Source organism: Palaemon carinicauda, chromosome 44, assembly GCF_036898095.1.
Source record: "Palaemon carinicauda isolate YSFRI2023 chromosome 44, ASM3689809v2, whole genome shotgun sequence".
Lineage (NCBI taxonomy): Eukaryota > Metazoa > Arthropoda > Malacostraca > Decapoda > Palaemonidae > Palaemon > Palaemon carinicauda.
Window position 1 is genome coordinate 24535678 of NC_090768.1, and position 27637 is coordinate 24563314.

The following is a 27637-nucleotide window of genomic DNA, read 5'->3' on the forward strand; positions in this document are numbered from 1 at the left end:
TATGTAGGCTATAAGAAATAATGAATAACAATATAAAATATTTTAAGATCAGTAACAACGTTTAAATAGATCTGTCATAGATGAACTATGAAGAGGGAATAGGGTGCTTGAGTGTACCCTCAAGCAAGAGAACTCTAACCCAAGACAGTGGAAGGCCACGGTACAGAGGCTATGGCACTACTCAAGACTAGAGAACAATGGTTAGATTTTGGAGTGTCCTTCTCCTAGAAGAGTTGCTGACCATAGCTAAAAAGTGTCTTTTCTACCCTTATCAAAAGGAAAGTACCCAATGAACAATTACAGTGCAATCGTTAACCCCTTGAACGAATAGAATGGTTGGTAATCTGTGTTATCAGGTGTATGAGGACAGAGGAGAATGTGGAAAGAATATGCCAGACCATTCAGTATACGTGTAGGCAAAGGAAAAATGAGCCGTAACCAGAGATAGGGATCCCATGTAGTCCTGTCTGGCCAGTCAAAGGTCCCAATAACTCTCTAGCGGTAATGTCTAAACGGGTGGCTGGTGCTCTGGCCAACTTACTACCTAAAAAAGCAGACATAAAAAATACAGACTGGACTATTATTAGATGTCCCTAAACAGGAACAGTTACCGTATGCATCTTTGGACATGCCCTCAGCCCAATGAAATGGAAGGCCATTTCAGCAGTTTTAACTTTCCGGAATATTAGTGTTTAAAATGTTTGAGAGTCAGTCACTATCAGAATTTTAGCGTCAAGTTTGATTTAATTTCATCTTCATCGGCGATGCCTAATTCCTGTGATGATTATGGGTGTACCCAATTATTTAACTAGAAATTCATACATTACGTTTCATCCGTATCCTAGGTACCCTACTAAAGAACTGGAATTATGTCAATAATGACATACCATTACCGAAAATGTCAATCTGTCAGGCATAAAATGGCATGTGGTAAATACAGTCATTGGTATGAATAATTGTTCTATAATTTTATTTCATGTGCCTTAAGCAGATTTTTTAGATTAAATCTTAAGAGAATAAAAGGTTTTGCTATGAGACGCAAAAAGTTTTCCTTATCTCAATACTCCTAAACGTTTGTGCTCAGAAGACTTTAAGCAAACTACTTTAAACAGGCAATATTACGAGTCTGATAACATAGTCAATTTGAAACTTTTCCTGATCGTCACCAATTCAAGAATAAACAGAAAAGAAAAACTGCAAGCAACGTAAATTAGCAGTCAATGTTCCAACGCCTGAATGTCCAGCTGGAACTTCAGAAACTGAGCTAGTGACCCCAGAGAGGAAACTTATATATGCTGAAATCAACCTATCTGACTAAAGAAAGAAAATAAAATTATTCCCTCAATCCAAAAATTGTCTTGTAGAGAACAATTGTCTAAGCTATATGTTATTCCTGAATTGAGGAAATCTTTTGTAAGTGGCGAGAGTCTTGTTGTCCTTGAAAATTTATACAGATACTGCAGACCTTTTAATGAATATTCGCTAATATCGAGACACTTTGCCCTAAACATTCCCTTCAATTCACCTATTGGTCACCACTATTTTTGAAAAATGTTCGACACTTGTTTCCACATCCACGGATTATTACAAAATGATATTAACCGGGGGAGGGAAGAGGAAACCAGGGTTTGCAAATTATTCCTGTTCAGTTTTGTAAACTAAATATGAAATTGGCGTTAAAATAAAATAATTTCCATCAAGCAAAAGGTGGAGCGGAATGGAAAAATATTACGTTTACATTAACATGATCACGTATCTTAGTGATGAGAGGCTTCCTTCATTGAAAGAATCTCTTGCTTTCATGGCCACTGAAGAAATAAAACTACGATAAACGATGACACAAATAAACCATTTCGGCATGTCTACAGCATCACCCTATATTGAGCATCCGCAGAGCAAAGGCGTTTCGTAAACTGGGGTAGCCTATTAAGTATACAGCACTCAACGCATAAAACTACATGTTTTTCCAACTCCACGCTTGCGACACGCTTTCTATCAATGTATGATGTAGCCACCCAGTCAATAAAATTATTCCATTGGTGCTTTGTCACTAACTTATCAATCAAATGATTAAGAATATAATAGCAAGTGGTTATTCTTCTCCACTGACTAACCTTCACAACGGAGAGAACTTCGTTGACATGTAACTATCTCTACATAAAAAGAAGTTTCATAACAGCACCAGTGTTCTTTCCTTTAACCTTGAGAGGGCATCACAACAATGAGGGATATAATCAACCATTATTAGAGTTCAACAGTTGACATTCAAATTGCGTTGTCTGACATGAACTGCCGAGCGGACATTAAAAAGTTTTACGAGGATCTTAAGAAAACAATAAAATGAAAAAAAAAAAAAAAGTTTCGCCCTAAAGTTAAGTGTGTGTCCAACTTAATTTTCTCTTTCCAAAACTAAGAACAAATAAAGTTTATATAAACTAGAGCTTATTTATAGATATATTATCGATAGGTAGGCGAAACCTCAAAACAATTATTCCCTGATCTCCTCTGAAAGTTGACTACAAAACGGCTGTTGCACCAGACTCGAGAGATTATCGCAAAACAATCTACATGTCCATGTTTGCTTCTCCACTATTTAATGCATTTATTAATACATAGTTTCACTACTTGGGTGATGGCATGTGTGTCATTTCTGCAGATGGAAATGCTCGATGGATTTACACAATGACTTGCAAAGAATAGATAATTAACAAATAACTTCAATTAATACATGATTTTCCGCGGCAATAAAAAATTATTTAAAACAAATTATGTAGCCTAGCATTCAGAGTCAAATTACAACATGAATAATCTACTCTTGACCATAGCTTACAGAAACTGACTAACACGTTTGAACTGATTCGTAAAAAATCCTAATTCAAGTTAATGAGTCGACATGTAGAAGACAAATCGAACGTTAATGACCAATTTGTAGATCATATTATCCACCATAACTAGTCTCGAGAAGTTCTTAGTAATCACCGTACCTAAGCTAACAGTTCTAGATATTCTGAAGGATATAACAAAAATAATCTCCTTTACACTTTACTGATAAATTACAAATGCATAGGCTACAACCTAACAAGCGTATTCGAATAAATAAATTCCATAGACTGCAGAAAATCAATAACAAATCAATAAAGTTATTCATAAGGGTTATACAGCAGATACTTCATGTTAACTAGTTATTACCACTTTGATGTGGGAGGCAGCAGACCCACAAACCTCCAAGACCACAGCCACTATCCTGACCGGTAACGTGTACAATCTACTTCCAAAATAACGAATTGCGCTGTTCTACCTGTCTCAATAAATTGAGATATGTTTAATTTAGATGTCGAATCCTAAGGAGCCTTAAACATACAATTTCATAAATACTGTTGCGAGATGTGTGGGGATCACTTCACGCCTAAGAAATTTAAAGCTTTCTTTTTAGTGTGTAAAATGTAATTGTTAATAACCTGTTAATCCAACAATTTCGAGAAAGGGCCTGAGGCCGAGACGTGTGAGGAGTAACTAACTCGTCCAGGATAAGGTTAGCATTGTAATCTTAAACGCTCACAGAGTATTTTTTTTAACTGAAGTAAAGAACATTAGCTTATTTTCTGCACTATATATTGTGGAATCAGCTTAGTTGTTATCCGGGGCCTCCGTTATATATATATATATATATATATATATATATATATATATATATATATATATATATACATATATATATATATATATATATATATATATATATATATATATATATATATAATACGGAGGCCCCGGTTAGCAACTAAGCTGATTCCAAATAGCCTATATATATATATATATATATATATATATATATATATATATATATATATATATATATATATATATATATATATATACACACACACACACATATACATATATATATATATATATATATATATATACACACACACACACACACATATATATATATATATATATATATATATATATATATAAATATATATTTATACATTTATATATATATATATATATATATATATATTTATATAAATATATATTTATACATTTATATATATATATATATATATATATATATATATATATATATATATATATATATATATATATATATAACTCCTCTACAAGTAATATTAAGAAGTAAAACCTCTGAACCCGTGTAGGTATTCTATCCCACCCAACTCTGAGCCAACCGTATAATAATGGGGTTGAAATAAACTAACAAAATACTGCATCAATACGGACAAATATAATACTATGAAATTACTTGGATACTTATCACACATTCGCGAATTCTTACCTTCAATCCGTCTTCAGACATCTTGGCAGTCGTATTACCGGGAAGACACCCACACCTCTAGACGCTTCTCCAATCGTCTGCAGGTAAATAGGTAGTGGGTTCGTCTCGAATACGCCAGTTCTACTCGATGGCCTCCTGTCATAGAAAATGGGAAGTCTGTTAAGACATTCTTGGGGAGCGGCTAGTTTTAGCGAAGAGGGTGGAGCGCCAAAAACGAACTTTTCGCAGGTATTGCTGATTTCGGCATCGCATAGAATTCACACGTCATTTGAATTTTCAGCACTCTCCTTCAAAAAACATGAGGTGGTATATACTTAAATTTGGCATATACGAGTGTGAAAATTTACTCTGAAGGTACATGTATGTATTAGTGTATGATCTATCTATCTATTTATCTATCTGTATGTATGTATAGAAATTTAGCACACACGCTAGCACTATTATTTCGATAAAGACTGCATGGTATAGATTGCTCACTAGGTGCGTCGTTGCAATAATGCGATATCAAATGTTTCATAATATTCAATCGACCTATAAACTCAGCTGAAGAAATTCCAGGTACCTTTATTACCAATAATAGATCTAATGATTTAAACCATAAAGTTGCAGTTATTTTCATGAATATCTTCATGCCAACAAACTTAAAGTTTGTACAGAAGTAAAATTAACAGCGTAATGTAAAGAACAATAGGTTTGAGAAGAATTACAGAATAAATTCTTGGACTTTAATGGCATATAGATTTGTCATGAAACACGAAAGTGAAGTAGATATATAGTTCAATTTTTACAAAGATATTTAGATAATATTTTCTTTTTGCATCGTATCTTGAGATCAAATTTTTTATAAGAAAGGAGAATGTAAGTTGAATTCACATGGGTTTTAGAACTTTCCTTGGTAACATGAAAGTGAACTACACACACACACACACACAATATATATATATATATATATATATATATATATATATATATATATATATATATATATATATATATATAGTGTGTGTGTGTGTGTATGTGTGTGTGTGTGTGTTAATAACATTGTATATTTACTTGAACTTGCCTAGCCCACATGCAAGATGAGAGTCGTGGCCTTGCTCACATGCCTACATTTGTAAAATTGCTTTTATGAACAATTTGCCCTGTACAGTAAAATTCCTATTCAGCTACTGTGTAAAATGAAAAGGTTTAGATTAAAGGGTACAAAAAGTAGCCTTTTAAATAGGAAGTTTTATGAGCAATTTAACTCAACAAATAAATCAATATAGATCTCATATCTTATGCAACTAAAACAGTAAGCAATAGGCCTAGTCATCAAATATTTGTTTGATATGCAGTGCACAAACTAGAGTAAGTTAAACTAAAAGAGAACTAGAAAATAATATATTCTAATGTTATAGAAAATTTTTATCATTGATGAAAGATCTTTGTTGCCCTATATTTACGGTAACAAGAATAAATTTTGAATAGTTCCTGATTCATTGTCTATTGGGACGAACTTCTTGTGCCCAGACATGAGCACTCAGAAGGAATAAATAAAATAATGAGATTAATATAAAATACGTTACAATTAAGACTTAAGAGAAATTGCCTTTATCAACATTGAGAATAAGTAAGATCCCTTTCCCGTGTATCAAATTTTTATATTTCTCTCAAAATACTCTTAAAACCTGAAGATATACAGTGTAGTTAATACTTAGTACTCTATGGTCGAGGACATGAGTCCTTGCAAAGCCAAAGAATAGTTTTAAGTGTATTTCTATGAAAATATTAAGAATCAGGTCAAAATGTTACAAAAATTACCGTTCTAAAGTTTTAAGTATTCCAAATGTATGTCTAATATATTCTCAAAAAGTAATGTGTAACGATAGACAAGTAGGATTTAAGGATTTTTATTAACTCTAGCGACCCCTCTCAGGGTATGAGAGTACATTACAACATATACAAAATTATAATTTGACTTACAATAATAGTACAAGATATCAGTAAAAAGAAAGAAAAATGCTTCTATTCACATATCCACACAATACTGTACATATATCAGTATACCCATATATGCCATGTATAATGGGGACATGAGCCCATATTGACTAGATCAAAAATTAATATATAACTAAAACTGTTCCATTATTATTTTTACAAATTTTGCTAGAATGCACAATTCTCTCTTATTTTCTATTTCAAACAGAAACCTAGATGTTTTTATGGGGGATAAATTGAAAGATTGTTTAGCTCCTTGGGTCCCGCCGTTCTTTGAATTAATAGCCGCTCCCCATTGTTTTCGTCCACTTCGTCTGTACGAGGAAGGAGGCGCAAGTAGCCTTGAATCAGCATCTGATTTAAACTTCATGTCTTTTCTACCGAGATGAGAAGGTCTGTGTATTTTCATGTGCTCTGGAAGTGTTGGTTTGATAAAATTGATCATGTGACATGTGGGGATAAGCTATGGAAATGGCTAAAAGTGTAAGGCGAAGTGTCTTGAAATCCAGTCCAGTCTGACTTTAACCTTGCTATGAAATTAATTCCAGGTTATGCTGCATTTAACCTGCTAAAACAGTTGAAAATCAGACTCTAACTGAGTCCCAGGTAGTGTTTTGGTTATTTTGACAGTGCCTCGGTAAAATGTGATAAATTATCTGCGTTTTATTTTAGGAGTGAAAGGTTCCCAAAGTAAGGTAACAGGACTTAGCACCGATGCCAACGTCACCTGAAATGTATCATATCCTAGCCCTGACTTTTACCTAAATTGACCTTACACTTGGGATAGCTTCGGCTAATTCTTGTGTAGTAAGATATATCGAGTGTGAAATATTTATAATGCATTTATTCATTCAAAAACTGTGGAAATAACCCATACTTTACATGGTAGTTTAATATGATTATGTCGAATATTTACCTACCACACTTTTCATTTACAAATAAGTATTTAACCATATCTTCTTCTACATCTGAGGGTAATGAGAACATTTTCTTGTGGGGAACTGTTTTATTTGTAATGTGGAAGGGAAAAGTAACGACAATGTGTTGAAATGGTTGTACTGTATTCAATTAAGTTATCTTTGAAAACTAACCTAAATTAGGTTGCCTTGACTGAACTGACCCTTAGATGATCAACTAGGCCCTCCATTACTTTAATCGAGATGGGGTAGTTCTACAATAGGATTTTCCCAGATGTAGCTTTTATTTTATTTATTAAAAAGAAATTAGCCCAATGAGTCAAACTCGATTCTTACGGAGATGGCCCTCAGATATAGTTATTTGGTTAACAAGTATATTTTTATGTAAATTGGTATAAGATTTGTCAGAATTATATAAAGAGCTAGAATGAACAGAATTGTCATAAACTTCGAAGTTATTTACTCTGACAGTATAAATCATTAGTTCCCAACCACTTCACTATTGAGAACTTCTTTTATTTAAATGATTTTTTCAACAAAACTATATGTAACAAAATCTGAAAAAGAGTGGAAAACTAGTACAGTACAGTGCTTGACTTTTTGTAATCATTAATTAACCCTTTCGCTGCGGATATTCAAATAGGATGTTGCACAGCTATGTGCACATTTTCACCTAAAATTCAAAATGCCCAAAATTTAATGAAACTTATTGTATTACACATGGATTGTCTATTTCTGTCACTTTTTTTGTAATGAAGTTTCACTTTATATGTAACTACTGTTTCTTTTAAAGATACTTGGCGAGAAGTAGAGGCCATATCACACATATAAAAGAAAAGAAATAAAAATGATTCTTCAACCCAGAGTTAAAGGGAAAAATTAAAAGGACAAAGTCAGCTGACTGCTAAAAACAGAGCCATATTGAATGTTTTGCTAATAGTATAATAATACCATAATATACAACTATATATGAAATTTATGATACTGTGAAACAAGCCTTTATTAACAAATTATATCTTTATTAACAACTTGTATCACTAAATTATGCTGTTAAAATATAAAGGGACCGATAGGCAACTAACAGACTGAACGTCAGCTGACAAATGTAAACAAAGCTTCGGATATAAGACACGAAACTTCTTTTCTCGTGAATGTGTTTGTTATTTGACTATTATTCATTTAATTTAGTTAATTTCTATATTGATTTCTGAAAACACCATTATCTGTCACATTTTGAACATCCAGTACTATGAAATACGTTTTTATTTGTGTAGTTGTCATGGCAACTGTTGAGCTCTAATGTAAACAAACTTTTACTTACGCTAAACGAACTTTGGAAAGCATGATATTACGATAACTCTATGAATAATATTGATTTATATTGAAAAAACATGCATATACAGTATATCATAATTTCATATTGACACAACGTAAAAATAAAAAAAAAAATTACCAAAATCATAGAGTAAATGGGAGAAGAAAGACGAAAGCTTCAGAGAGTGGGTAGTTCATAAAATCGGCAACAGATGGCAGCATGTAGAAGCCAGATAAATCATCGACAAAAGACGCTAAGCTTAAAATTTCTTACGCGGTGTGGAGTAAAGTCGTTCTCCGCAGTGAAAGGTTATGAATCTGAGTAAACTAAATTAGTTCTCCGCAGTGAAAGGGTGAAAGGAATGGGTATTTACCAGCGCAATAAGTTGAAACTTTTTATAATAGGCTCTCAATACAAAATATTTGTAAGTCAAAATTTTGGTTTGTGTGATTATTTTCTGTTTTACTTTTGAAATATTCTCTCTACATTTATTTTGAATTTTGTGATTTGATTCCTTTCACTAATTTTTATTCATAACTTGCAATTCAACTGACAGGTATCCACGATGACAGACAGTTTAGGCAGCAAGAGCGACCACTCTGGTCAGTCAGTCATTTTGGCAGGCGTTCGTGCTCGTATGGACGTTGTATGTGTGTTGGATCTTAGTCACACAGAACGCCAGTACCAGCGAAGAAAAGCCTGGGATGAGGTCAGAGCCAGCTGCCTAGCCGTCAATGCCAATTGTTTCCATATCCAGGTGAGAATATCAACATATAAGGTTTTATTAACTGAATGATGGCCTATGTTGTCTTTATAAGGTCCTTGTTCCTTAACTGCAATACAAAACTACGCTATATATTAGGGATATTACTTTCGGTGAAACTGAAAGGACGAGATATTAAAATTTTCGCGAGGGTTAACTGCCCATCCCAGCAGTTACGGGGTGTTGATGGGATACCTTCTTACCACTCCTATTCACACACCTGTGATTTAGGTCACTACTTTTGGCTCGGATGGAGACTGGTTGTTACTGCTCTTCATCCTCGCCTATTTTTGGATTGCCATTAATTTTTGTCTTTTAACTTACATTTTCATATAGATAGATAGATAGATACATGACAGTCAGGTTATGGCCTAATTAGGAAATGGAAGGGGGAGAGAAAACACTCAAAGGTGGTCTCTTAAAGCGGCAGAGAGAGTTACTCCATGAAAGGAGAAAGTCTCGCCTACCTAGGGCCAAGAAAGATAGCCTACAATGTATCTTGTCCATGGATGGAGACGAAGTGTGTTTCAGCCGCCATGGGACTTGACAGGGATGGGAACAAAGTTCCACAGGAAGTAGGCACACTAACAGGCACAAGAGTAAGGGAAAATGGGGTGGTGATGGGAGAATCAGAAATTGGTGTGACAGCATGATAGGAAGGCCCAATTGCAACATTAGACCAGGAATAGTATTCTAAGGGGTCTGCAGTGATGCGGCACAGAGGACAAGTCCTCACAACTAGGCATAGCCTACCAAAGACCAAGAAGGAAGCCTAAGAATGGTTAGTGCGACACAAGGGGGCTACTTGTCAGCATTTTAGAACAGGAGGTAAACCGTTCCAATTGGTAAACCTAAGGAGACACAGGGAACAAGTTCCCAAGACCTGTGCCACCTCGCCACACATATAGGCTAAGTGAAAAGTGAAAACAGTCACCCTAGAACAACTGAAAACACTATTCAATTCCCAGAGGGACCTTCAAGACTGCAGCTCCCCGCCGTGACAACTCGACAGTATGGGAGGATGACAGTCTCACCAAACCAGAAAGGTTAGGTGATAGAAGGGGATGGTGCATAAGTGAAAATATATCAGGCATGGCTGCCGGCTAGTATTGTCAGCTAGCCTAAGTCAATGCTGATAAAAAACAGTTCTCCTTAGAAGTTTGCCCGTGGCAGATCCTGATAAGCACTCCATCTTCGAGGAACTAGCTCCGGCTACACTTCCTCAGGCAACGCTCATGGCAGATCATCTTAGAGCACTGCTAGGAGGTTCCCCTTCAAGGGTAGGGCTACTTTCCTTTCCAAGGGAGAGTTTTCCTCCCCAGGTGTTGGGTTGATTCTCTCTCCCGAGGGAGAACTTCCCTGCATCATCTTCATCACATCATCGACTCCAACTGCTGTTGCTGTCTTCGCCTAGATTATGCTCCTCCTTTGCTGAGTCTCTTTCTTCGGGGGCGGGTCATAGTCTTAGGCAAGTCTCTCCTGCGAAGTGATAACCCCTCTTATTCGTGAGAGGGTCCACTCATAGAGATTTTTCTTTGGAGGATTGCTACTGCTGAAGGTCAGCTTGCTAATCCATCCGCCCTCGAGGGCGTTATCCCTTCTCCTTAGAAATACGCCTTGACCTCTGGTGAAGAGACACCTCTATGGCTCTTGAGCAATGCAACCTTCCCCCGCAGAGGAACCTCCTCTTCCATCGTCTTCTGGCCCTCAACCTTCGCCGTTCCTGGACCTTCTTCTGAAAACGCTGCCGCTAGTCCTCAGACTTCGGTTTTGAACTTTTCTGTGAATGCGATACCCCACGGTGGAAGTTCGCCCTTCCAAAGGGCACATCCCTGTTCCAGACTTGCCTTCACCATTCCTGTCATGTGATGTTGCTAAACATCCCTCGCCCTCGAGAACGCTCCTTCCTTTTCAGCGTTCCAGACCTTCGGCTGGGCGCCTGCGCTCTCCTACGTGCCAGCGCTCATCAACAGCTCGTCAGTGCTCTCCAGCACGCCAGCGCTCATCAACAGCTCGTCAGCGCTCTCCAGCACGCCAGCACTCTCCAATGCCCCAGCAGTCTCCTGATCGCCAGCACTCTCCAGCAAGTTTTCACCCTTCTCAGCACCTGCTCTCACCAGCGCGACAACTCTCCTGCTCTTGCAAACACACTCCTGTGCGCCAGCACTCTCCAGCTTGTCAGTGCTTGCCACCGCTTGCCTGTGCGCCCGCGCTCGGCTGTGCGCTCTTGCTCGCCTGTGTGCTCTTTTTCGCCTGTGCGCCTGCGCTCCCCTGTGCACCAGCACTCGCCTGCGCGCCCACGCTCACATGCTCGCCAGCGCTCTCCGGCTCGCCAGTACTCCTGCGCGCCAGCGCTCCAGCGCGCTCCTGCGCACTCGTGCGAGAAGCAAAAAGAACGAAAGGGAAAACTTTTTGACAGGTCATCACTGCCCCATTCCCCTCTCCACAAGTGCATTACAGCCCGCCCGCCGGGAAAAGAGGGAAGAGGCTTCACAGAAGGGTTCCAGATCCCGAAGATTCCATCTTCGAAGGCGGACCCACCGCATCAACTATCAATCTAGACTCCTCAGGGAACCCTTGGTCCCTTTCTCTTCAGGAGGTTTTTCTGACAGTACTACCATCAGCAAATACGATCTGGACGTTGCGAACTGTCTATTGTCTGTTTCGTAGTCGTCATCTATCTCCACAACCCTATCCTGGTTGAGTTTTGAGATTGGTCATTGTCATGCTTTTGGGAATGAGATCTAGGAGGGTTGACTCCTGCCTAATAAGTTAAGAGAGAGGCTGCAGCGTGTTGAACCCACTTCTGAAGATTAGGGTCTTCCAAAAGCCGGGAAGCATGTTTGCGTCTCGAGCTTTACTAGTGAAGGAGGCAAAGATGTTGGCATCCTCTTCTGGCCCTTAGTCTCGAGAGACTTAACAGGTGCTTGAACTGGGATGGACTCCAGTTGTAAGGCTTCCGAGTAAGTGGCCCTCTCGAAAGCTTGTGGGACTTGGTAAATGAGACTTCCCTTTGAGATCTCGATGTCCTTGGTCATGAGGTGAAAGGCGTCCCCCGGAAGCGGAGTGTCCTTCCTTTTCGTGCAGTGCTTTGGTTTCAGCTTAACAGGATAAAACCCCAAGTTTTCTCAGAAGGGCTCAAGGTCAGAACCTTTCATCTAGAACTTTTGAGTTTCCAGATGATATTGAACTCTAGAAATGTACTCCACAGGAGTGTTTGTTTGTTGAAGCTGGTTGAACTGGCTTCCAAAGGGGAATGGGTGCACCCCTGCTAGCAGGAGCAACCTTATTCCCTTCAGTGCAACAAAGCCTAAGATCAGAGGGAATCTCAGATGCTTGGGACAACATAGAAACCTCCCCAGGACCTGCTAAAGTCTTTAAAGGGTTAGAGAGCATCATCGGATCCTTCAAAGCAGGCATGCTAGCAGAGGCTGCTTTGAAGATATCCCACAAACACAGCGAATCCTTTAAGACTTCTGTAGGCTTGTGAGTAGGCTGCGCCATAAGGGTGCAGTGTACGGTTACCCCCTTTGGTGAGATAATCTCTACCAATTGTAGGCTAGCATGATACAAAAAGGAGAGGGCATGTGAGTGCGTGGCTGTTTTGCATGCTCCTTTTAAGCAGGTAAAGGCTGCTTTATTAAGGGGGGGAGGGTTGAAAGTGCTCTCGAGGCACAAATGGGTGAGCCTGGTGCACGAGCAGGTGGCGAGCAGTGCTCTCAATCCAGCCAGGTGAGTGCGATGGTGATTGCACCTGGCGAGCGCACACAGGCCCATGGAGACATGGCAAGTCTTGTGAGGCACGCTCTCAGCAAACCATCTGTCTGCCGTATAATTACCAATGGGATCATCCACGAACTCTGAAGGGCTAGTTTGCGTAGGCAATAAATTGCGCTGGCGCTTCTGAGTTACCTTGGGTGATGTACTCCCAGGCGAGGACAGCCTCTCTCTCTTGCGAGGGCCGTGTGTCTTCGTGCTGACGCGAACTCACCGAGTGGTGAGTGCGTAAGGGAAACACTCGCCTGAGCTCTATCCCTGGGAGTACGTGCAAGCCTGTACTCGTGCTAACCTTGCCCACTCCAAAGGGTGAGTGTGCTGGGGCAACTCTTGCCAGAATGCTACCCTGTATATCCACTGACTTCCATCTGTTGGCTCTAGAGGAGGCAGTGCCAAAGCCAAGTACAATACTGCCTTGCTGTTAACAAACCAACCCCTCTGAGAACCTGACCTTCAACTGGGAGCCCGAAAGTCATGGCCTTCCCAGGGGAATAAAGTTTTGCCGCCTTCCTAGGGGAGACGGGAAGAACTTCCTGACCTGAGGTATGCCCGAGAGGTAAACGACCATCGTTAGTACAGCACTCAATCGACTGCCAGGTAGGCAGAACGAAGGGTACCATTAGATTGAGGAAGTTGTTGTGATTTCTTCGACTTTGAGGAAGACCCTTAAGGTGAAGAATCCATTTTGGACTTCTTCCTCCTCCTCCCATGCCACTCCCATTGCGAAGATGACCAGTCCCTACAATCGTCGCATGGAGACGCCTTCTTGCAGTAGTGTCCTCTGCACAAAGGGTAAAGCAAAGTCATTGAGCATCCGTCTTCAACACTGACGTAAATGTGCCTATCTGCTATGCTATCTGCTCTTTACCGTGGCTCAAATCTTTAAGCCCTTATAGTATGACAAGTAGTGGGTCTAGCACACTACCCAGAGAAATACCATATATTACATTTCTATTCTCATTATGGTGCCCATCAACTACTCTTTGCAATCTATTACTTAGCCATTTAATAATGATGGTAAGAAAAGATCCACCTATTCCCAACTGTTTGAGTTTGAAAACTAGGGTCTCACAGTGAAAGGCAGCACTAAAATCAAGGCCAATCATACAAACTTCCTTTTTATTTTTAAGTGATATTTGTGTAGCACTAGAAATTGTAAGACTGGCATCTAATACTCTAAAGCCTTTGCAAAAGCCAAATTACAGACTAGGGAACAGATTATTATCTTCTTCATACCTATTTAGATGTCTTGCTAAAATACGTTCTAAGACTAGATAATATGGGACTATTAGAAATGGGTGATAATCAGCATGGCCAGAGCAACCCCAAACACATTTATCTAATAGAGTAACATGATCAATTCTCTAACAAGTGCAAAAAGATCCTCCTCTTGTTAATTTGCAAACAATAACAGACAACGTAAGAGCTAAGAAATCTGCAATCTTTATAACAAAAAGGAAAAATACCCATTTGGGTCTACATCTCCATAAGTATCAACGTCCATCAAGAGTGGTTTCATTTCTCAGGATCAAAAAGCTAAACTAGTTAGTTTAGCCTCAGGAAAACAGGAATGAGGAAGATTGAGTGCAGTTAAGGAAAATACAAATTACTTTTAAAGGTTTGGGATGTTTTGATATCTTTATGGTATTCGGCTGATTTATTTCATTATGAAACGAAATAGTGTACTATTTAGCATTTTTGAATTTTTTTGTGATGCTGGTAATGGCATATAAGTGAATTTTCATATTAACGTTTGTTTTATTTTTTCACAGTTTGAAAAGCTGGATTTTGGTGAAACGAATGTTCTCGACCAATTCTACAATGCCGACGTTGCTGTTGTTGACCTTTCCATTGTTCTCCAGCAGCGCACCCTGTTTTATCACCTGGGTGTTCGTGAGAGCTTTGACATGAAAGAAAATATTCTCCTTTATAATGACTATGATTCAGAAGTCACAATGCCTTTAAAGGTAACTATAAACAAATATGTATTTTCTTCAGGAAAAAATTGCTATAAATTTAAAGATTTGGTGTTTTTTTCCATTGACACACACTCATTTACCATTTACCAGATAGAGCTATCATTTTCTTACTCAGCCTATAATTGATGTACTGCTGTTCTGTGTTGCATTATGTCTAATAAAGTTATACCTGTCATGTAAAGGTTTACCTGTCATGTTGTGTTTGTACACTTATGTGGGACCAACAGCAGTTACTTTGTGAGTGTCACTTCCTTAGATTACAGTTACTATGATAATTTTAAATGTTTCTAGTGCTGGAATTCATATTTACAACTATTTTTCTGTGAATGTTTTGTGGTAGGGGTTATTTAGAAAATTACTGCACATTTATTTTTCCATTAATATGTCCTAGTTGTCAACATTTGAGGATTATGGTAGGTGCTGCAGTTTGAATTTCAGGCTGGGTGAATTGTACATGTTTTTTTATAAGGTCTAGGACTGAAAAAATCTTTTTGTTCCGTAACTTGAATACAAACCTACGCTATTTATTAGGGGGGGTTATTTTTAGCGAAGCTGAAAGGATGAGCCATTAGAATTTAGCGAAGGTTAACTACTTATTCCGCTAGTTAATGGGGAAAGGGGGGGGGGTAGCTTGCTACCGCTCCCGCTCACACACCAGTGATTTAGCTCACTTTGCTTTTGGCTTGGTTGGTGTACAGTTATTGCTGTTCTTCATTCTTCGTCTATTTGGACAGCCATTTAATGCTTTTGTTTGTGCTTTTTCATGTCAGCCTTGGACACCAATCGCCATACCCTTTGTCCCGCCTGCAGAAGTCAACGATGTGATAGTGGTAACAGGCGTAGTGAGTGTCGAGAGTGGTCTGCCTCCCAGTGGGAAAAGTTAGGGCGACGGCAGAAGAAGAAGCGGGATATTTCTCCTTCGAAGGTTTCTTCGAAAGGGGTAAAACCCAAGACCTCCTCTTCTTCTTCCCGACCTTCCTCTAAAGCTCCTGCTTGTTCTGTCTCTTCCAGGAGACCATCGAGGCCTTGCCTCTGTCTCCCTTTGTATAGGCATGGTCGTCCTTGGGGCTTCCGGGTCCGCCCTCCAAAGACTCCTTGCTGTGCCTTATCATGCGTGGTGCTATTGTATAGCCGTCGTCGCCTTCAGAGGTAGAGACTCTGTCGTGTGTCGACGTGGTAGTATCTGAGGGATCTAATGTGGCCGCTGCCGACGCCCTTGCACCTATAGACTCTTCAACTCTTGCTGCCAACTCTCTTCCCCCGTTCCAGCTCATCTTTTGAGGGGGGAACTTGTCTTTCTTCGGTCTCTCCTGTGAGTGTTTCTCCTCCTCGGGGGAGTTCACTCATAGAGACTCCTCTGCGGAGGACTGCTGCTTCTAAAGGGCAGCTTGCTGATCCACCGCCCCCCAGAGGGCATCTTTGATGCAGAGCTCACTCTCCTCTTTGCCTTAGAGGTGGCCCTTCACCATTAGTGAAAAGGCTACTCTTCAGCCTCATCCTCGCAGCTGTCTCCCGCAGAGGAGCCTCCGCTTCAGTCGTCTTCCGGCCCTCGACCTTTGCCCATTTCTGGACTTTACCCTGATGACGCTGCGGTTAGTCCTCGGACTTCAGTCCTGGACTCTTCTGTGAATCGTTCACAATCCCTGTTGGTGGATGTTCGCCTTTCCAAAGCGCACATTCTGGTTCCAGTTCAACCTTCACGCCGACCTGCTGACCTTCCTTCACCGTTCCTGTCACCGATTCATCGTCTGCCTGTTCGTGCTACACCTTCTAAGCGTTTAATTGTGCGCCAACGCTTGCCAGAACCCTACAGTACACCAGCGTCTCATCAGTGCTCTCCAGCTCTTCAACTCTTTCCAGCACACCAGCGCGTCAGTGTCCTTCGGTTCCTCAGCACTTGCTTATTCGCCAGCGCATTCCAATGCCCCAGTGATCTTTTCGCCAGCTCATAGGTTAGGTAAACTAGACTGCTGGTAATAACAACAACCGAACATTTGATAATTAGAACTCTAGCACTAATGCTGACATATTACAGTATAACAGCGTAGGAACCAACATGTGGTCCATACGAGACACAGAACAATATCTCACAGCTTACTTGTATCTTATAGTAGCACTCGTGTAACAACGAGACATGGCACTGGGTAGGGAAGGATAATTTCAAGTGTGAATTGGATAAGTTTATAAGATAGGAATAGATGAAACGGCCATCACACAACACAATCGTTATCTCTGTGCATGCTGTTGCTTGCAACCCTGACAACAGCCACCAGCAGATTGCCCGCCAAACTAGGACTCTCCACCAATAGAAAATAGCTTATAACTAGAAATAGTAGTATTGTTTCTCAATAATAGAACTGCAACTGAAAAACTTCTTAGTAATAAGATATACACATATATGTAAGTACTCCTCCATTACACCCCTTCCTCCTATAAATCAAGCCGATAGGAGGCTTGACCATTCTAGTAGAACGGCGTACAGGAGTAGTCTGTTCAAGTGGAACTTCCACTTCGGTGCCACCCTCTGCTCCTTCATTAGGTTCAGACACTAAGCGAATGAGCTAAACGTATACTCTTTGTTGGGGAAAACGTCTTAGTTGGTGTGATTGGAACAAAGTTAGGCAGCCTAGTCATATTAAATGACGAGGGTTATTATTTGTACTGCATAGGAACAAATCACAAATTTTTAAAAAGTATATGTATTTTTCCTAACTATGAAAACCAGAATCTTTTAAAAGGGGATCGTCCACCATTAAAGCCAATATCGATAAATATTTGAATATTGGATATCCATAATTTTAACAAATGTTAATTTTATTACTCTGGTGACTGTATGAATTTTATTGGAATCGGACAAAAATGAATTCTTTTATGAATAAAAATGAAAAGAATTAATTTTTCTTTTTTTAATTTTTCCCGAAAAATACTGCATTGAATTAAATATTAATTGCTGTGAATAATGCTAATTTGAGTGTGAAAATATTACTCCGAGGAATTTTCTTTATCTTTGGTTTCTTCAAATTTGTTGATATTTACGTAAATATATTTTTAAATTTTAAAATTATACAAAATTATAAATAACCTTACAATTTAAATTCCTTTTACTAAATGATTGCGTTTTTATTTTTCCAACCAACGATATCTTTGGATTTGAAATATCTTTGTAAATTATGGAGAAAAGTTTTTTGAATGACAACTGTAAAGCTGAGATATTGGCCCTCAAAGTTTTGCAACAAGAATACGAAGAAACATATTACAATATCTCCATTGAATTCTATTTCCATTCTCAATGATAATTAAAAACTACTCTAAACTACTTTAAAAATACCTGAACTTACTATATAGCTTTTTCTCTTAATTACCACAAACATGTCCCATGGGACACATCAGGTGTGCCACCTCCCGCTTTGTTGCTTAGTACAGTCTTACAAGGGCTATCTTTTCCCTATACTTAGGATTCTTTTTTTTTTTTTTATTAGATACGGTAACGATACCACTACAGTTCACTAGCCATATGAATAGCAAGAAAAAAGTGACCACGTCAAGAGCGAAAGGCTCAACAATGAGAGAAAGCATTGAGCTGCGAACATACTATTTCTAGTCTGATATTTCTCCCTATTCTATAAGAACAGCGTACTTATCATAAGTTACCGTGAGTTCGAGAACAAGGTGTCGTGTTACTATGATGACCGTGTAGTGCCATATACCTCTAGCACAAAAACAAAACAAAAAAAAATGCAATAACTCTGTTAATTATGGCAGAATTAGTATGATACTTTCTCATGTGACTCTTTAGTTGCGATGCAGTTCACTGCCATAGATTCCCGTTTTTTTATATCCCGAAGTATATCCATGAAAATTAATGCAGGACGCTCCCCCTAAGTTACACTTCCTATCTCAACCACCCTGCCAGTCCAAGGCTGAAGGTCAAAGTGAAGTGCTTAGTTGCCTGTTGGGTTGACTGGGCTTCCCCCCACCCGTCAGTAACTACTGCTACCTCGTTAAGATTTTACTAGACTCTTTCCAGCTATGCTGAAAACATACTGCTATTTAAAGACTCGAGTTAGTATAGTTAGGAAAAATACAAATTATTTGAAAAAGTTTGTGATATTTCTGCTGGAAGGAAGTCCTGGGTTCTGATTTTTGATGAGCTTTTATTAGTTACAGTTCAATTGATGTTTAGGACTCCTCAGATGTATGTTATGTCAGATTTTTATACTTCCTTCGGAGCCAATCGACGTGTTCTACATACAATTGTTATCAGTTTTTTCTCTTTATAATGTGCCAATTTTTTGTTAGCAAGGGTTGGTGCTCAAAGAGTTAATTATATGGTATAGAACTTGTGATAGTTTTTTCACAATGTTGATAGATTTCTTGGGGTCATATGGGCATGCATAGGTCATCTTTGTTTAAAGGGAGAGACTTGTTACAAGAATGTTTTGCTTTTGAGAACAAAGAAAACATTTTCCCTATGTGTGAAGGATGTATTTCAAATACTAGTGAAAAAGTACTGTAGAAGGAAGTAGTTTGTGTGGATGGAAGTTAGATTTTATGGTTTTTTAGGTGCGTTAATAGTTTGTTTTATTCACAGCTTTGCAAATTGTGTGTGTGGATGGAAGTTAAATTTCATGATTTTTAGGTGTGTTAATAGTTTGTTTTATTTACAGCTTTCCTGTGGTAACTATGTCTTTATATCATACCGTACTCTTGACTCTGGTCAATGTGTAATGACTGAACCCAGTATGAGGATTGGGACTGAAGATAGTACATCAACCGACTCAAAAATACTACTTTCTGCTAAACTTCGTAGACAGCTACAAGATGTGGAAATTCAGTCCAAGTAAGTGTACCGATCATATTGAAAATGAATGTAATACATTTGACTGAATTTTATCATGAGATTGCCTGTGTAATTTCAGTAATAGGATCCTGTTATGTGAATTGTATAGTTAAAGCTTGTTATGGCTTAATTCACTAGGGTTAAGTAGGTCGTTCCCTTCATAAAAGGTTCATAAACAAGACAATGGTAAATATTGTAGAAAGGAAACTATTTTCTTAAGAAATATATTTATTACAAAAAAACCTTAAACCTATCATAAAAATAATAACAAACTAACACGTAAATGCAAATTAAGAATCGATTGGAATTAGTACACTAACACACAGCATCGTACAACGTAATTAATTAGACCAAGGCAAAATATTCAGTACGTGGATTACGGTCAACACCTAAAAGAAAACTGAAAAAAAAGTCTTACTCTGACAAAACTAATTACACCAAAACTGAAGTATCAACACAAAACCACAACACTTTAAAGTCACATTCCATAGGATTTTGTACAAATTTATGATAATTACCTAAAAGAAAACCCATGGAGAGACAAAGCAGACGTAACAAAAGGTGATCACCACCTAAGACGTTTTAAGGTAAATGCTGTCCACTCCTAAAACAAAACAATTACTCGCATAAACAAACATCAATAATCATACAAATGTTCTATGTACAATATAGAATAAACACAACCCAACATTAAACATCACAAAGATTTCCTTGGGGATTCTTCCAGTTTACGACAGGGCTACCGGACCATGTCCTTACAATGTCCCACTACTCCTCAAATCAGCACATCTTTGCTTGCTGATGAGCTCCCTACTGCCGCAGTCAAAATTTTCGGCTATGTTATCGCTTTGTTAACCCTTTTACCCCCAGGCTATTTGGAAATTTCCAACCCTTGACCCCCAGGGGGTTATTGTTTTCCCAGCACATTTTGCAGTATATTTTTTTTAAAATTGCTCTAACAGCTTTAATTTTTGTCATAGAGAGGTCAGGTTGGTCTCATTCTCTTGGAAAATGCCTGAATTTTCTCAAAAAATTATCAAAAATATGAAAAAAAAATTTTTTATAGCATTTTTTTGCAAGGACGTACCGGTACGTCCATGGGGGTAAAGGGATGGCTTTTGTGAAACGTACCAGTACGTCCTTTGGTGGGTAAAAGGGTTAACAAGTGCAACGAGAGTCAAATTGGTAAAAAATACTTTGCAGAACCAACAGGCAAACTAATACATGTCGTCATAATATGTGACAGATCCACACCTTGAATTAGGCTCTAAATGGAATTGTTATACTGTAAATGTGTCTATAACACTATTTATGGGTAGTTGTATTGTATTTTTCATGAAATGAAGAATGAAACATGATAATTGTTAGTTAGTAGTACAGTATTTCTATTTCCCAGATTATAATGTACATTAATTTCATTTGTAAGTGAGAGTATTTTACTGAAAAATCTATAATGTACATTAATTTGTATATCAGTATTTTACTAAATATTGCATTGCAATAATTTATCTATTTGTTCTTAAATGCCTACAAACCCTTGTCCTTTGATAAGAGTATGGTTTTAGCAAAGATGGAAACTCAGTTTTAAAAAATTGTGGTTACTGGTGGGTGATGGGGAATTGGGTACACCGGTAAACCACTTTATCTTCAGCCGCCGAGTATAACTGACATAAACTTGGTGTTCCTAGTTTGGCTGCATTAATCTTTATCAATTTTCTCTACAGAGTGTTTGCTGTTTACAGAATGAAAAAATCTGTTGGCATGCTGCCTTGCCATTGAGTTGCTGGCTGAAATGTGCAGCACCTTCATGAGAAGTAGTAATGGTGACCCCAGTCCGTGTGTCCTTCTTGACAGGAGCATGAATGCTAGTGGTCATTCCCCTGTAAGGAGTATAATAAATGGGTGTTGCTGCAGTGGCTAGAACTATTTGTTATTGATTTGTATGTGGATCAGCTGATCTGATCACAGTAGCCAAAATACTTTGAATGTTATAATACACCCAAAATTTAGATTATTTTACAGTATTACTAGATAAGAACAACTGTTGTTATACAGAACAGTAAGGGGTATGATGATGACTTAGTAACTTTACTTTAGCACAATAGTGTACTGTAACCTTACTGTGTCCAGTACATAGTGTACATGTGTGCAAATGTACTGTACATATGATTATAAACTATTGTAGAAACCAAATTAAAAATATTAGGTAGTATTTACTGTGTTAGTCATCAGGTCGGGCACCCACTCCTGGCAAGGAGCAGTGACTTTTTAGGTTAGGATTTAGCCCACCCTAGTGCAGCATTTATTCGCAAAAATCCCTTTTTCACAGCTGTGTCTGTAACCTAACTACCCTGAAGAACGAGAGAGAATTGTAACATTAGTTTTGTTCTGTAACTGGAATACAAACCTATGCTATTTATTAGGGGTTATTGCTTCTAGCGAAGCTGAAAGGACGAGCCATTAGAATTTTATAGAGGGTTTACTACCAATTCTGCTAATTAGAGGGGGTTAGGGGTGGTAGCTTGCTACCGCTTCCAATTACACACACCGGTGATTTAGCTCATTGTGCTTTTGGCTCAGATGGTGTACGGTCGTTGCCGTTCTTCATCCTTAGCCTATTTTTGGACTGCCTTTAATTGCTTTTGTTTGTGCTTTCTCTTTGATTAGTGTGTGTGTGTGTGTGTGTGTTGACTTCTGCAACCATGCATACTTGCCCTGGACTTGAACGTCGGCCCTGCGGAACCTTCACGTCAGCCGTGCACAACGATTGCCACACCCTTTGTCCTCCCTGCAGCAGAGGTCAACTGTTTAATAGTAATAACAAGTGTAGTGAGTGTCGGGAGTAGTCTGCCTCCCTGTGGGAAAGGTTTGGGCGAGGGTGGAAGAAGTCAAAGTGAGATATTTCTCATTCGAAGGTTTCTTCAAGAGGAAAAACCCAAGACCTTTTCCACTTCCCAACCTTTCTCCGAAGTGCCTACTCATTCGGTCGTTTCCGGAAGACCGTCGAGTAGTAGCGTAGACCCTTTAATTTACGGCCAACCCCGGTCCTCGAGAGATGGTGTTGCTTGCCCTAGTGAAGCGGCACGACCTCTACTCTCTGGATGAGGCTTTGTCTGTCTTACATTTTACAGGTGTGGTCGTCCGCCCTCCAAGGACTCTTTGCTGCGCTTCTTCATTCGTGGTGCTGGTGCGCAGCCTTCGTCGAATTCGGGGTTAGATCCTCTATCGTGCATTTACGTTGTAGTATCTTGGACATCCTCTGTGGCAGCTGCCAACACCCTTGCACCTTGAGATTCTCCAGCCGTTGCTGCCGACTCTGTTTCCCCGTGTTCCTGTTTATCCATTGAAGGGGGAACTTAGTCTTTCTTCTGTCTCTCCTGCGAATGTTTCTCCTTCTCGATGGAGTTCATTCATAGAGACTCCTCTGCTGAGGACTGCTGCTTCTAAAGGTCAGCTTGCTGATACCCTGGCCACTAGAGGGCATCTTCAATGCAGAGCTCTCCCTCCGCTCCCCAGTCCCAGACCCCAAGGCTCTCTGGCAAGATGCATTCCAACAACGGTGGGACAACATTGATGTTTACACCTTTCCCCTGCTGTCTGATGAGGAGGGTACTCAACAAGGCCAGAACATTGGTCAACCTCTCAGTGACTCTCATAGCTCTGCTATGGCATCATGCGGAATAGTTTTTGGACCTTCGGCAATTCCTGACGAAGTCTCGAAGAGAACTGCCTCCACGACACGATCTACTCAAACAACCACCGGCCAATATCTTCCACAAAGCCGTAGCTTCGCTACGACTTCACGCCTGGAGACTATCCAGCATCTTCTCACTCAGAGAGGATTTTCGCAACAAGTTGCTTAGACAATGTCTGGATACCTGTGGAAATCATCAGCAGCAGTCTACCAGGCAAATAGGAAAGCCTTCTGTGGTTGGACTGGTGGAAGGGATATCTCTCCTCTCGATTCCACTATTCCAGTAATAGCGGAGTTCCTTGTGTATTTGTGTGAGGAAATATGCCTTTCAGTCTCGGCTGATAAAGGCTATTGCTCTGCCTTAAGACTCGTCCTTAGACTCAAGGGAATGGATATTTCCTCATCGCTAGAACTTTCCTTACTAATACGGAGATACAAATTTTCCTCTGTCTGAAATGAGACCTCCTTATGGAACGTGGTTCAAGTTCTCAGGTCTCTAAAGAGACCTCCCTATGAACATTTTGCCAGGCAACAGAAGATGGTGGTCCTACTAGCTTGGGCTTCGTCCAAGCGAGTTAGTGAACTTCATGGTCTCTCATACGACATCACCCATTCAAGGAGATGGGGAGAAGTAACGTTCGGCTTTGTCCCTGAGTTTGTAGCTAAGACTCGGAATCCGGGAGTACTGAATCCCTGATTCGACTCCTTCCGGATTTCGAGTCTCCGCTCTGTAACTGATGACCCTGATCATCTTTTACTCTGCCCAGTGAGGAGTTTTAGGCTGTACCTCAAGAGAACAACCACAGCAGGTCCCCGTGTGGCTGCACTTTCTGCAGCACATGAAGGAACAAGAGAATGGTCACTAAGAACACCATCTCTGCCTGGATTTGCAAGGTCATAGACCATGCCCTGAAACTGAACCCTCCTCCTTCACGTCGCCCCAGAGCCCACGATGTCGGGCGTAGCTACGTCTCTGGCATTCAAGAGAAACTTCTCTGTGACGCAGGTTCTACAAGCTGGGGTGTGGAAACATCAGAATACGTTCACAACTCACTACCTGCAAGATGTGACCCACAGAAGGCTTGATACGTTCTCTATCGTCCCCGTGGTGGCTGCACAACAGCTGGTATAATACCTCAAACTCCTTGTTGTACAAGTTGTAGAAGGTTGAGGGCACTATTACCTGGTTTTAGTCTGCGTGAATGAAAAGGTTTAACTGGCTTTTATTCTTTTCTTCATCCTCTCCTTTCTTGGGGAAAGCAGCATCCTGGGTTCTCTGCATAAGCTGACCTCAAACCACTGCAAGTAAAGCATGCTTCCTTGTGTTCCTAGTATTATGCTAATATTGTTGCGTTCCCATACCCTGGTGAAGTGGTATTGGGAAAGTCCTGGTTACAACAATTTTTCCTACTGACTCAGAATAACTTTTACGGGGACAGACACTTTTAAACATCTCAACACACAGCTTGCGTAGGCCGCGGACCTTGCGTAGCTAGGTTTAGCAAGGTGCAGGAACTCCTTATTTTTGGTATAAACCTATTCAAAATGAGGAGTCCAACTCCGGGTAAAGCCAAAATCCAGTTTGGCAGGGATATCCACCCTCCTAATGGGTGGGTCACCCCTAATAAATAGCGTAGGTTTGTATTCCAGTTATGGAACAAATGACAAATCGTAGATAATTTGTATTTTTCCTAACGATCCAAATCTTTAGCTATTTATACAAACTTATCTGCCAGCCTTATTCCCCTTGAAGTCCCACCTCCTAGCAAAGTAAGCTAAATCACCAGTGTGTGAGTTGGAATGGTAGCAAGCTACCCACCCTACCCCCACTAACTGGCGGAATGGGTAGTAAACCCTCGCTAAAATTTTAATGGCTCGTCCTTTCAACTTCGCTAAAAGTAAGAACCCCTAGTAAATAGGTAAAGGTTTGTATCGTTAGGACAAATACGAATTACAGTATCTACGAATTTGTCATAATCTGAGGAGTGGAGAAAGGTCTCATTCACTTTCATCATAGAGTTTATGGCTAAAATTTAGAATCTTGCTGTGAATGATCCAAGGTTTGAGACCTTTTCCACATCTTCCTTTAGGTGTCAGACTCATAATCCAAAGGATTTGCTTCTTTGCTGTATGAGGCCACTAAGACGCTACCCGAAGAGAACCCAAGCATTCAGACCACAACTTCAAAATTTGTTTGTGAATTCTGCCACATCCTAGAAGGAAATCTCTAAAATTACCATTTCTTGGTTTCGAGAAATGACAAAGAGTGTATAATTGTCACCGTGGAATACCAAGGAGCCTTCACAGGCGTACACACACACACAAACTTAGGGGGCTTGGTGCAACACTAGCCATTTGGAAGAGCCTGGTAGCAGTGTAAATGTTGAAGGCAGGTGTCTGGAAATGCCATATAACCTTCATAGCCCACTACCTGAGGGAATATCCTTTGGCATGTTCTACCTAAGACTTGTGATGGTGGCTTAATAGATGGTGTTGCATACCAAGTTCCCTCACAGGAGAAGAAGAATCTGGTCTATGATAGCGGATGCAACAACTTTTGGTAAGAGTGAGAATGTCTGGCACTTACCATCTCTTCATTATTAGTGAAGACTGAGCAGTCTGTCCCTGATATATCATATTCTTGTAAAATTTATATGAAATCCCAAGCAGACTGGAATGGGATTTTACATGATCTTTTGTGCTTGAATTGGTCACAATTATATAATAGTGTAGATCCTGTTGTCCCTTTGAATGAGAATCTAGTCAACATAATTGATAGGCGTATCCCTTCTCGTGTGCTAAGGTACCGAGTGAAGGACAAACCGTGGTTCAATGATGATTGTAGACATGCTTTTTTGGAGAAGCAGGAGGCCTATCAACTTTGGAAGGGTAACAGATCAGATTTGACCTGGAACAACTATACTCAGCTTCGAGCTTTTGCTCAGAGAGTTTATGCTTCAACTGAAAAGGAGTACAATTTAACCATAAAAGAAACACTTTCTGGTACAACTCAGGAACATAAATGGTGGTCTACCCTTAAATCTGCACTCTTTGGTGTAGATGCAACAGTTCCTCCTTTACTTAAACCAGATGGCTCAGTCACTCACTGTCCAAAGGAAAAGGCAACCCTTTTGGCTGATGTTTTGGACAGCAAACAGAGTAATGAAAAACTTGAACTTCCTCATTCCTGTTTTCCTCAGGCTAAACTAACTAGTTTAGCTTTTCGATCTCGTGAGATTAAAGCTATGTTGATGGACCTTGATGCTTATGGAGGTGTAGACCCAAATGGTATTTTTCCTTTGTTTTTTATAAAGACAGCAGATTTCTTAGCTCCAAAGTTATCTGTTATTTTGCACAAGTTAGCAAGAAGAGGAGCTTTTAGCACTAGTTGGAGAATTGGTAATGTTACTCCTCTATGTAAATGTGTTTGTGGTAGCTCAAGTCCCACTGATTACCACCCAATTTCCATAACTCCCATATTATCTAAAATTTTTGAACGTCTTCTGGCAAAACGTCTTAATAGGTTTGCTGAAGGTAATCATCTACTCCCTAGTTTGCAATTTGGTTTTCGTAAAGGCCTTGGAGCATGTGATGCCCTTCTTACAATTTCCAATGCTGTACAGAAATCCCTTGATTGTGGTCGGGAAGTTCATATGATTGGCCTTGATTTTAGTGCTGCCTTTGACCGTGTTAATCATGAGGCCCTTGTTTTCAAACTGAAACAGTTGGGAGTGGGTGGGTCGTTTCTTAGCATTATTATTGATTTTTTAAGTAATAGATCTCAAAGAGTTGTTGTTGATGGGCACCATAGTGAGTACAGTATAGAAATGTGATATCCGGTGTTCCACAGGGTAGTGTTCTTGGCCCATTACTTTTCATACTATCTACACATGACATGTGGTTTGGCCTAGAAAACAAGCTTGTTGCATATGCAGATGATGCTACTCTCTTTGCATCAATTCCATCCCCTGAATGTAGATCTAGGGTTGGTGAATCCCTTAATAGAGATTTAGCTAGAATTAGTGCATGGTGCAAATTATGGGGTATGAAGTTGAATCCTAACAAAACT

The 27637-nt window shown here is 39.5% G+C and overlaps 2 protein-coding genes across 9 annotated transcripts in view; one reads left to right on the forward strand and one right to left on the reverse strand.

The window, feature by feature from the left end:
* The window catches only part of hgo (homogentisate 1,2-dioxygenase), a 52128-nt gene extending 47669 nt beyond the window's left edge, over positions 1-4459 (reverse strand). Inside the window, exon 1 of the mRNA XM_068366832.1 lies at positions 4304-4459. Coding sequence (XP_068222933.1) covers positions 4304-4324 — 21 coding nt within the window. The 5' untranslated portion in view covers positions 4325-4459. The remainder of the gene's footprint in view (positions 1-4303) is intronic.
* Positions 4460-6548: 2089 nt separating this feature from the next.
* Ask1 (apoptotic signal-regulating kinase 1) overlaps positions 6549-27637 on the forward strand; it is a 196408-nt gene continuing 175319 nt past the window's right edge. For 7 of the 8 annotated variants that reach the window (XM_068366648.1, XM_068366646.1, XM_068366641.1 and 4 more), the window contains exons 1-4: positions 6549-6676; positions 9072-9272; positions 14828-15022; positions 19702-19874. In XM_068366648.1, the coding sequence (XP_068222749.1) occupies positions 9081-9272; positions 14828-15022; positions 19702-19874 (560 nt within the window). In that variant the 5' untranslated portion in view covers positions 6549-6676; positions 9072-9080. Of the gene's footprint in view, positions 6677-6764; positions 6890-9071; positions 9273-14827; positions 15023-19701; positions 19875-27637 lie in introns of those variants that run through there. The other variant, XM_068366642.1, reaches the window with a different exon arrangement.